The sequence below is a fragment of the Dama dama genome, chromosome 30 (assembly GCF_033118175.1).
Source record: "Dama dama isolate Ldn47 chromosome 30, ASM3311817v1, whole genome shotgun sequence".
Classification (NCBI taxonomy): domain Eukaryota; kingdom Metazoa; phylum Chordata; class Mammalia; order Artiodactyla; family Cervidae; genus Dama; species Dama dama.
In genome coordinates this window covers 79,283,362-79,295,651 of record NC_083710.1, presented here as the reverse complement: position 1 = coordinate 79,295,651, position 12,290 = coordinate 79,283,362, and the positions used below count along the sequence as shown (strand labels likewise).

General features: G+C 42.1%; 1 protein-coding gene across 1 annotated transcript in view; it reads right to left on the bottom strand.

Annotated features, from left to right (window-relative positions):
* The window catches only part of UBAC2 (UBA domain containing 2), a 165,711-nt gene that overhangs the window by 133,491 nt on the left and 19,930 nt on the right, over positions 1–12,290 (bottom strand). Inside the window, exons 2-3 of the mRNA XM_061133837.1 lie at positions 4,863–4,990; positions 442–561 (exon numbers count right to left, since the gene is read on the bottom strand). Coding sequence (XP_060989820.1) covers positions 442–561; positions 4,863–4,990 — 248 coding nt within the window. The remainder of the gene's footprint in view (positions 1–441; positions 562–4,862; positions 4,991–12,290) is intronic.

Genomic DNA, 12,290 nt, shown 5'->3' with positions numbered 1-12,290 from the left:
TTTTTTAAAGTTTCTTTTTGTTCCAATAGACTTTTCAAAATGAGGGATTAAAACCATATTGATCAAATGTTTTCAAATGTTATTCTAAGTATGTTGAAGAAAAGATATTTATAGAACGATTTATTTTTATAAGTAATGCATAAACCATTAAGCAAAAAAAGTGATTAGAACTGTATTAAAAGTCCTAATTAAAATGGTTATTGCCCACTCGCACTGATATTATTATCTACTTTCACCATTATTATTATTTTATTATGCTACAGGCTTCAATTTAAAATTTTTCTTCGGTTAATGTCCATGCTCCAAGTCAGACAGAGGATTATGTAATAAAAAGACAACTGTTAAAAATAACATCAAGCTAACAAAACTACTTAAAAATGAGAAAACAAATATTTTTTCCCCGTAACCTAAGTAACAAAGGGAAAATACATAAAAACTTACTGCAAATTTTCTGCTTCCATATCTTCTTTCAAATATCCTAAAATTATAAATAAGCAGACTACTGCAGAAAGTATCTTTCAGATCAAGGCAAATTATTCTTCCAGAAATCAACCTCCAGATCTATAGATGGGGAATTAAAAAAGAATAACAAATATGAGTAAGCTCTGTCTGGGGTCTCTTTGTTAGCCAATTTATTGCAACTGCTGTTGCTAAGTCGCTTCAGTCGTGTCTGACTCTGTGCAACCCCACAGACAGCAGCCCACAAGGCTCCGCTGTTCCTGGGATTCTCCAGGCAAGAACACTGGAGTGGGTTGCCATATCCTTCTCCAATGCATGAAACTGAAAAGTGAAAGTGAAGTCGCTCAGTCGTGTCTGACTCTTCGTGACCCCACGGACTGCAGCCTACCAGGCTCCTCTGCCCATGGGATTTTCCAGGCAAGAGTATTGGAGTGGGTTGCCATCGCCTTCTCCGAGCCAATTTATTATCTTTACTTAAATAGAGGAAAACAATAGAATGGGAAAGACTAGAGATCTCTTCAAGAAAATTAGAGATACCAAGGGAACATTTCATGCAAAGATGGGCTCGATAAAGGACAGAAATGGTAGGGACCTAACAGAAGCAGAAGATATTAAGAGGAGGTGGCAAGAATACACAGAAGAACTGTACAAAAAAGATCTTCACGACTCAGATAATCACGATGGTGTGATCACTCACCTAGAGCCATACATCCTGGAATGTGAAGTCAAGTGGGCCTTAGGAAGCATCACTACGAACAAAGCTAGTGGAGGTGATGGAATTCCAGTTGAGCTATTTCAACTCCTGAAAGATGACGCTGTGAAAGTGCTGCACTCAATATGCCAGCAAATTTGGAAAACTCAGCAGTGGCCACAGGACTGGAAAAGGTCAGTTTTCACTCCAATCCCAAAGAAAGGCAATGCCAAAGAATGCTCAAACTACTGCACAATTGCACTCATCTTACACGCTAGTAAAGTAATGCTTAAAAATTCTCCAAGCCAGGCTTCAGCAATACGTGAACCATGAACTTCCAAATGTTCAAGCTGGTTTTAGAAAAGGAAGAGGAACCAGAGATCAAATTGCCAACATCTGCTGGATCATCGAAAAAGCAACAGAGTTCCAGAAAAACATCTATTTCTGCTTTATTGACTATGGCAAAGTCTTTGACTGTGTGGATCACAATAAACTGTGAAAAATTCTGAAAGAGATGGGAATACCAGACCACCTGACCTGCCTCTTGAGAAACCTGTATGCAGGTCAGGAAGCAACAGTTAGAACTGGACATGGAACAACAGACTGGTTCCAAATAGGAAAAGGAATACGTCAAGGCTGTATACTGTCACCCTGCTTATTTAACTTACATGCAGAGAACAACATGAGAGACGCTGGGCTGGAGGAAGCACAAGCTGGAATCAAGATTGCCAGGAGAAATATCAATAACCTCAGATATGCAGATGACACCACCCTTATGGCAGAAAGCAAAGAAGAACTAAAGAGCCTCTTGATGAAAGTGAAAGAGAAGAGTGAAAAAGTTGGCTTAAAGCTCAACATTCAGAAAACTAAGATCATGGCAGCCGGTACCATCACTTCATGGCAAAGAGATGGGGAAACAGTGTCAGACTTTATTTTTCTGGGCTCCAAAATCACTGCAGAAGGTGACTGCTGCCATGAAATTAAAAGACACTTCCTCCTTGGAAGGAAAGTTATGACCAACCTAGACAGCATATTAAAAAGCAGAGACATTACTTTGCCAACAAAGGTCTGTCTAGTCAAGGCTATGGTTTTTCCAGTGGTCATGTATGGATGTGAGAGTTGGACTATAAAGAAAGCTGAGCGCTAAAGAATTGATGCTTTTGAACTGTGGTGTTGGAGAAGACTCTTGAGAGTCACTTGGACAGCAAAGAGATCAAACCAGTCCATCCTAAAGGAGATCAGCCTGGGTGTTCACTGGAAGGACTGATGTTGAAGCTGAAACTCCAATACTTTGGCCACCTGATGTGAAGAGCTGACTCATTGGAAAAGACCCTGATGCTGGGAAAGACTGATGGCAGGAGGAAAAGGGGACGACAGAGGATGAGATGGTTGGATGGCATCACCAACTCAATGGACATGGGTTTGGGTGGACCATGGGAGTTTGTGATGGACAGGGAGGCCTGGCGTGCTGCAGTTCATGGGGTCGCAAAGAGTCAGACATGACTGAGCGACTGAACTGAACTGAACTGAAGCTCAGATTTCCCAAGACAGAACTGAAATTCTCCATCTTTGTGGCAGCTCTTAGAGACGCACACTGAGGGTATCCTAGGAGGTTCTGGCAGGAGACTGGGGCTATTCTCAGTCCTAGACAGAGGATGGTTGTCCTCCACCCAGGCAGGTCCCAGCCCTAGAGCACAGATGCCCACAAAGTAGTCCAGGAAAATGGGACTGGTGCCAACTTAGCCAGATAACCAAAGTAGCACCACCCCATGATTGGAAAGGTGCCAACTTGGGGCCACAGGGCCCTGACACTCCCTTAACAGGAGCGTTTATCAGGGCTGGCCAGAAGCTACAATCCCCGGGGGATCTTTCTAGAAAGTATATCAACTCTTACGCTGTCTGACTCAGCTGGTCTAGGGCAAGGTCTGGGCATCAAGAAAGAAAACAGGTTATGTAGGTGATTCTAGTGCATGGACAGGGTTAAGAATCATTCTATTATAGCAACTGAAATCACAGCAGAAGCTCTATGATATTCTCACAGAAAGCAGTAGTATAGATAAATAACTCAGTCATAGGAACCTGGTGAAGCCCACCTGAGCAATGGCATTAATGACATCCTTATGAAGAAAAAGTGTCATGCTCAAGAATGGATTAACACATCTGCCAATGCAGGAGAGGTGGGTTCAATTTCTAATCCAGGAAGAACCCACATGCCTTGAAACAACCAAGCCGGTGCAGCACAACTGCTGAGACTGCAAGTTGCAACAACTAAAGCCCCCTCGTCCCGGAGCCCCTGCTCCCCACCAGGAGAAGCCCGAGAGCTGCAGCTAGAGAGTAGCCCCCATTTACTGCAACTAGAGAAATGCCCCTAAAAAACAAATCAATGAAAAATTAAAAAAATTTTTTTAAAAAAAGGATGGACTATCATGCTTAAAATGGCTAATCAAGAATTTAGCAAATAAAAGGTGGCAGATTATAACCATAATTTGCACTAACATTCTGTGATACTGTGATTTATAAATTAGAAATGGGGCTTCCCTGGTGGCTCAGCTGGTAAAGAACCCACATGCCAATGCAGGAGATGCAAGAGGCCAAAGTTTGGTCCCTGAGTCAGGAAGATCCTCTGGAGAAGGAAAGGGCAGCCCACTCTCCAGGAGACTGGTGGGCTATAATACAGGCCATGGGGTTGCAAAGCGTTCGATATGACTGAGCACGTGCGCACGTGTGCACACACACACACATACATTTAAAAATATATGTTTGGTCTTTGCCCCTGTTTCTAGCACACAACTCTTAAAGCCCTTGGAATTTCCAAAGTGAAGAAAGCCATCACGGTGTCTTTTGTCAGATTAATGACGTGACTTTTGGAAGCACCTAAGAATGGGGACTGGCTTCCAGGAAACCAACCCTGTGATTAGCAGGTTGGAACCTTCAGTCCCATGCCCTGACCTCAGGGAGGCAGAGGAGCTAGAAGGTGGGTCAACTAACAGACGACCTGTGATGTAATCAATCCTCCCTGTATAATGTCCTGGAGGAGAGCATGGCAACCCACTCCAGTATTCTTGCCTGGAGAATCCCCATGGAGGAGCCTGGCAGGCTACCGTCCATGGGGTCGCAAGGAGTCAGACGTGACTGACGCAACTTAGCACACCTGCACAACTGTGTAATAAATCTCCATAAAACCCTTAAAAGGACAGGCCTCTGAGAGCTTCCCGGGTGATGAACACGTAGAGATTTGGGGAGAGTGGGGCAAAAATCCAAGAGAAATTTCCTATTGGTTTAACCTCCACCGTAAAAGAAATTCACAGACTCACAATCTGCTAGAGCTGAGAGAGCTTAGCACATCTAACAGACGCTCAAACTGAGGCAAGTTTCTGCAAATGTTAAGTATGCAAACTAATCATACCAACAAAACAGACTTAACACTGTTTAAACCTCTTGAAATTAAAAATCACATTTCCATAGTAAAAGGTGAAGTTGAAAAGAAATGTGCAAAAGGAAACTGGAAATACTGCAACTGCTTCATTATAATCTGCTTTGCTGAACTTATCAATAAATACAACTGGAAAAGTGACTTGTTAACGGGACAGTAATAATACATATTTCTTACAAACTGAGAGGCTATGAGACACTGAGACCGGCAGAAAGGAGGGCAAATTGGAGACAAGAGGCTTGCTTCCTCCTCTCCCGGGGCCAGTGGAGTGGCGCTCACCTGCAAGTCGTCCTTGACAGCCTGGAGGTCGTACACGAAGAACCTCTGAGAGTGTGGCAGGACGAGGGCCAGCAGGAGGGACAGGGCGCTGGGGACCAGTAGAAGGCTCTTGGACACAGGTGCCTTGTCTGGGGGAAAACAACACAGCTTTCAGAATAACCATCCCTAAGATTGTAGAGACCATGAGAGTTGAAAAGTAAGAGAATTCACTTCTTTTGAATTAGAATGAAGACAAAGTTCTCATGCTCTGGAATTTAATTCTTATTAACATATATTTTCAAAATATCGTCCTGCAGAGGTAAGTGATCAAAGGGCACTGGGAAACGCATGGAATCTGCTGACGGGTGCTTCGTTGCCATCTGGTTTTTATATGAAACCAAACCAAGTTTACTTTCATAGACTACCTTTCAGAAAAGCACCCAGTGAAGTGTAAAGAAACAGAGAAGTACGCTTTCTAACAAACTGACCAGTCAGCTCTTGAGCGTGACTGGGATTCAGGTACATAAACATTTATTTTAAGAAATTTAAGTTGCTCAGTTGTGTCCGGTTCTGCAATCCCATGGACTGCAGCCCACACGGCTCCTCTGTCCATGGGATTCTCCAGGCACCAATACTGGAGTGGGTTGCCATTCCCTTCTCCAGGGGATCTTCCTGAGCTAGGAATCAAACCCAGTCTCCTGCATTGTAGGTGGATTCTTTACCATCTGAGCCACCAGGGAAATTTAAGAAGCGGTTAAAAGTGCTAACATGGCTGACTGAGGTGGCCTGCTGAGATTTTCCACAATGGGCACCCCCGGAGCCTTGTCTGCATCTCACGCAGCCTTCAAATGACAGCTCAGTTTCCACTTCCTTCCAGTCAGTCTCTCCCATTTTAGCGTGGGGGGGGCTTTTCCCCCACCCCACACCCCTGTCTCCAGGTACTACTTTACCAGTCAGGGTCTGGAACTTGCTTTGCCTTCCTGACTACATTAAAGATTCCCAAGTAAGAATCTTTAATATGATTCTCTTCTGTATGCTTCTGAATGCTGGCTATAAAGCCTAGCACAGCTCCTTGAGAGAATGAAATATCCAGATCATCAACATTCAAACCCACAGGAAAGGGTCATCAAAAGGGACATTCTCAGATCACGTGAGGCACACTTCAACGGTATTCATGATAAATTCCCTGGGAATGAATCCACTGGTCACGGCTGGTGGTGTGGTTACTGCACTTGTTTACGTATATAAAAATAGCCCAACTATTTCCTCTCTGGTCAGGTCTCACCAACAGCTAAACTCAAACCACGGGTAAAGTCACTGCATACCTGCCTCCACCACCAAGACGCAATCAAGGCTCCAGGGAACCTAAACGCTAACAGAGCTCCCCACCCCCAGAAAACGGAGCCCCACTGCCCAGGAACTCAAACGTACAGGGAAGCACTACAGCTGGGAGCCTGACCAATTCTATCGAGAGCTATTTCAACTGCAGCTGTCCTCACCTGTGAAATGAAGAGAAGAGAAACTCCCTCAGAAGTCCTATGAGAAGTAAACAAACTAAAGAAAGAACGCAGGGAAAACTGCTCCAACCATTGCAATCACCATCCCAGGTGATGACTGTGGCAAGCTCCTCCCTTATCATTCAGACAGAACTGAGGATCGAGCATGGGTGATACAGGTGCACCTTGGAGGTTTCCTTCTTGACCTTGGACTTCACCTATGCTTGTGAAGTGGGCCCCACCGTTTATTCCTGCCTCTTCCTTGCAGCCTGTAAGGAACCACTGTAGGTTCATGGTCTCAGACCTCAAACGGACACATCCACTGAGCAGCAACACTACTGCTTTTCTCCAGTAACCTTCCTGCTCCACACTCGCGGTGGCTTACATGTCACCGTATGAATAAATGGACCGTCTGCTTTGGTGTCCTCGTCCATATCTCTACAGTGAACAAGCTCCTGCTGCTGGGGACCATGAATCACCCCGAGGCCCTGGGATACAGTAGCAGATGATGGACAAAGCTCCTCCCCTTGTGGTGCTTACAGTCTAGACAGCGGAGAAAAGAAAATACACAAAGTGAGGTAAATACGTACCATGACAGATAGAAATAAATGCTACGGGAAAATTAAGCAAGGTAAACAGCAAGGCTGTGTGACCTACCATGGACTTCCTGCTCTCTTTCCAGGTAAGAAACAGGACTGCTGCCCACCCACACCTGCCCCTGGCTGAAGGGGTACCTGGCGATGTGACCTGCTTTGGCCAACTCAACATGATAGATGTCACTCCCAGGCAAATACCGGACAGCCAGTGACTGTCCTTAACCTGGGCCAGTGCTCAAGATGGAGGCTAGGCTGTGAGCTGGATCCCAGCATGGAAGACAGAGTGGAACAGGTCCTCCTGGGTGACTCACAACAGAGGGAGGCCATCAGTGAGAAACAAAGCTTGTCGTTTCAGACTAACTAACTAGCCTGCCCTGGTGTCGGGGGGAACACAGTGCTGGTGGGGAAAGAACAGGGTGCTTAGAAGGCCCTTCTGACAACGTGAGATGTGAGCAGATGCCTGGGGATGTGGGCCCAGCAGGGGCCTGGGGAGCAGTGTTTCTGGCAGAGGGAAGAGCAAGTCCAAGGGCTGTGAGACAGAAACACACTCCATATGATGAAGTAAGGCTGCCAGGATGCCCAAGAGCAGAATATGCGCAAAGCAGACAGGCAGGATATAAGGTCAGAGAAGTTGAGGAGCAAACAGTGGAGAGTCCTTAGAGGCCACAAGGACTTTACCCTTTCCTCGGAGAGTGACAGGATGCTCTGGGGGAGGCTAAGGAGATGATAACATGATCACGTGTGTTCTCAAAAGATCACTCTGGCTGCTAAACTGAGATGAGATTATAGGAAGGCAAGTGGACAAGAAGCGAGACCAGTCAGAGGTCACCATGATAATCCTGACAAGAGATGATCATAGCCTGGACCAGGGTGATTTGGGTTGGGGTGGTGAAAGTGGTCAGTACTGGTATATGTTTTGAAGGTGAGAGTGGTCAGAACTGGAGTATGTTTTGAAGGTACAGCAAGCAGGATTTGCTGGTTAACGGGGTATAAAGCATGGGCAAATGGAGAAATCAAAGATGCCACCAAAGTTTTTGTTGTGAGCAGTAGAACTGTTGCCAGTTCCTAGGCTGGGAAATTCTGTCACCTTCACCCTTACCTTGCCTACAAGATCTTCACCCATCTTGCAAGAGTGTTCTCTAAGCCCACTTCCACCTCCACCTACCAAGGCTCTATCCTCTCCACCAGTGCCACTCAAAGTCACCAGTCTACAAGTTGTTACCAGTGAAAACAGAGTGTAAACCAACACACTATGTCCTTCAGGTAGGAAGTCCTGCTATGAAAAATATATTTGTACTGAACACGCACTCTGCTCAAATGTCATCTTATCTGCGGCTACCTCATGTGATTCTGTATCTCCTTTGTTCTAGTGTATTTTTTCATAGCACTTATCAACAAGTGACTTATTAAATAGTGATTCCTCAAATCTATGATTCAAACTGACTGTAAGATACACTGTTATTTTAGGTGTTATTAAAAAAGAAATAGTGTCAAATATAATTCAAAGATGGCACCAATTGTAAAAAGCAACCCAAGACTAGAAACACTAAAATGTGAGAAAAATTACAATTTGGAATCAAGAAATACATTTCTTTGGGTACTGCCCATCTCCCCATCCTCAGTCCCCACTAGAATATAAGTTTATTTTTTTTTAATTAATTAATTTATTTTAATTGGGGGCTAATTACTTTACAACATTGTAGTGGTTTTTGCCATACATTGACATAATCAGCCGTGGGTGTACATGTGTTCCCCATCCTGAACCCCCCTCCCACCTCAAATATAAGCTTCTTGAAGGCAGAAATTTTGTTTATATGTTCACTGCTGCAGTATCCCTCACGCCTATAGCAGGATCAGGTCCATAAAGGCAGTCAACACATGTTCGTGTGTTGAAGGGTGACTGATGTATAAGAGACACTCACTAAATACCAGTGAAAGCAACCTAACGTCCATGATGGATAAGTGGATAAATAAAATGCAGTATATCCATATAATGGAATATAATCAATTATATTCAGTCTTTAAAAGGAAGGAAATCCTCACTTGCTACAACATAGATAAACGGTTTGGACATTATGCTGAAAGAAATAAGTCACACACAAAATGATAAGTACACACAAAATGATAAGTACACACAAAATGATAAGTATGATTCCACTTATATGAGGTATCTAAGTAGTCAAATTCAGAGACAGGAAGCAGAATAGTGGTTTCAAGGGCCTGGGGGGAGGGAAGAATAGGGAGCTGTTTAATGGGTATAGAGTTTCAGTTTTGCAAGATGAAAAGAGTTCTAGAGATAAATGCACAACAATGTGAATGTACTTAATGCCACAGAACCATACACCAAAAAATGGTTAAAATGGCAAATTTTATGTTATGTATGTTTTACCACAATTAAAAATAAAGACTGAAAATAAATAAATTATTTACTGACTTAATAACTGAACCTATTTTTACAACCATTTTCATTCTGTCTAGGACTAAACCACTAAAAATACAGATCCGAGTACTTAAATCAGAGAACTGTTAAGTTCTCCTCTTAAGGTGAGCAAAAATGAGGTCCCAAAAAACCAATGAGGAAAGCTACAAGATAATATACAATTGTCCAGGAAGTCCTCAATCACAGGGAAAGTATACAATATTACTGTATACAGCAAGATTTACTGATCAATTCAAGACCTGTGCATTTCACCATATGAAGTTTACAATAAGAAAGAAAAAAAAGAGCTTGAAACATGATCAAATTCTAGTTAACAACATGTACACTTAAGTGTTTAGAAATAAGTGACTACAACTTATTTTGAAATCATCAAAAAAATAAGACAAATTGATGAAACAGAGAACAGATATTTAATAGAACAAATGTGCAAAATGTTAACTGCAGAATCTAAGTGCTAGGTATATGGTGTTTATTACAACCATTCTTCAACTTTTCAGCACATTTGAAATTTTTCATAACACGGAGAGGGGTACACAGTGAATCACAGAATTTGAGAGCTGAGAAAACACTTGAAAATACATTAAGCAAAAACTTAGAGAAACAGATAAATCCACAATTACAGTAGGAATCTTCAGCACTCCTCTCTCAGCAGTCAGTGACACAAGCAGACAGAAAACCAGTGTCATGGACTGAAATGTCCACTGCCCTCCTCCAGATTCATGTGTTGAAGTTCTCACCACCAATTCCACTGTATTAAGAGAAAGCGTCTTTAAAGAGGTAATTTAAGGTTAAATGAGGTCATTAAGGTGGGGCCCTAATCCAATCTGTCCTTATAAGAGAAGGCAGAGGCCCAGGGCTGTACACACACAGAGGAAAGACCGTGTGAACACACAGGGAGAAGACAGCCATCACAGGCCAAGGAGAAAGGCCTCGCCAACCCTCTCATCTTGGACTTCCAGCCTTCTGACCTGTGAGCAAATGTATTTTGGTTGTTTAAGACACCCACACTGTAATATGCTATTATATCAATCAGTAAGAATATAGAAGACTTGAAAAACAGTATCAGTCAATGTGACCTGATTGACATTTATAGAACACCCCACCCAACAATAGAAAATTACACATTTTTTTTTTCAAATGCATATGGAACATTCCTCAAGGTAGACCAACCATATTCTGGGCCATAAAATACATCTCAATAAATTTAAAGAAATTAAAGTCATACAAAGTATGTTCCCTAACTACCACAAAATTAAAACTAGAAATCAACAACAGAAAGATGTATGGAAAATCTCCCAAATACAGTTGACCCTTGAACAACACAGATCTGAATTTCAAGGGTCCACCTATGTGATTTTTTTTTCAATAAATACATACTATAGCACTACATGATCCATGGTTGGCTGAATCGACAGATGTGGAACCATGGATATGAAGGACCGACTATAGACTTAAACCTGGATTTTCAACTTCATGGGGGTCAGTATTCCTAACTCCCATGTTGTTCAAGGGTCAACTGTACTTGAAAATTAAACAATATACTTCTAAATAATATCTGGGTCAAAGAGGGAGTCACAAGGGAAAATAGAATATATGTTAAATAGAATAAAAAAGTCAAAGTACAACCAAGCAAAATCTGTGAGCTGCAAACAAAGCAGTGCTTAGAAGGAAATTTGTAACATTAAATGGTTATACGGGAAGAGAAAAGATCTCAAATCATGACAAAGGCTACAAGCTTTAAAAATTAAACTAGAAAAAGACAAGCAAACTAAACCCTCACTAGGCATATGGAAAGAATTATGAGCAGAAATCAATGAAATAGAAAACCAAAATATAATAGAGAAAAAAAAAATCAATGAAACTAAAAGCTAACTCTTTGACAAGATCAATAAAATGAATACACCTCTAACAGGACTGACCAGGAAAAAAAAAGAGAAGTCACAATAACCAGCATTAGGAATAAAGGATTGGGGCATCACTACAGATGCCACAGACATTAAGAGTCTAATAAGGAGTTTACAGCATTGCAAAACACATTTAATGCACTGGAATGTACACTTTAAAATGGTTAGAGTGGTTAAATCTTATGTATGTACTTTTATCACAAACAATTTTTAAAGGATAATATGGGAATATCAGAAACAACATTTTGGCCACAAATTTGACAACTTAAGATAAAACAGGCAAATTCCTTGACAGATACAGTCTATCAAAGCTCACTCAAAAAGAAATAAGTAACTTGAACAGACCTATAGAAATGAAGAAACAATCCCCAGCTAAATGTCTTCCAACATAGAAAACTCCAGGCCTGACAGCTTCACTGATAAATGGTACCAATCATTTAAAGGAAAAAGAAAACTAACCCCACACAAACTGTTCCACCATGCAGAAAAGGAGAGAACCTTTACCAATTCATTTCATGAAGCCAATGCTACACTCATACCAAAAACAGACCAAGACATTAAAAGAAAACAACAAACCAATTATCTCTTAGAAACACAGATGCAAAATTTTCAATAAAATACTAGCAAATTGAATCCAGCTATACACGAAAAAGATAATAGTCACAACCAAGTGAAGTTTATACCAGGAATGCAAAGCAAATCAATGTAACACACGACAATAAAGAAAAATGTGCTGTGCAACTCTATTCACATGCTGTTCAATTATCTGCATATTCTATGATGCCAATTTTCGTACACTCACGTGACAAAACTGGACACTCACTGCTGGGCAGTTAATGCAGGCTACTCTTGTGCTCTGATCTTACTACCAATACTATCCAGCATTTACGGATTACTCAGCAGTGCAGTCCCATTCTCAGCACCTTATGTGAACAACCTTGTTCTTGAAGGCCCTACACCTCAGGGCCTTTACACCCGCTACTGCCTCTACTCAAAACGTTCTCCTCCTGTCC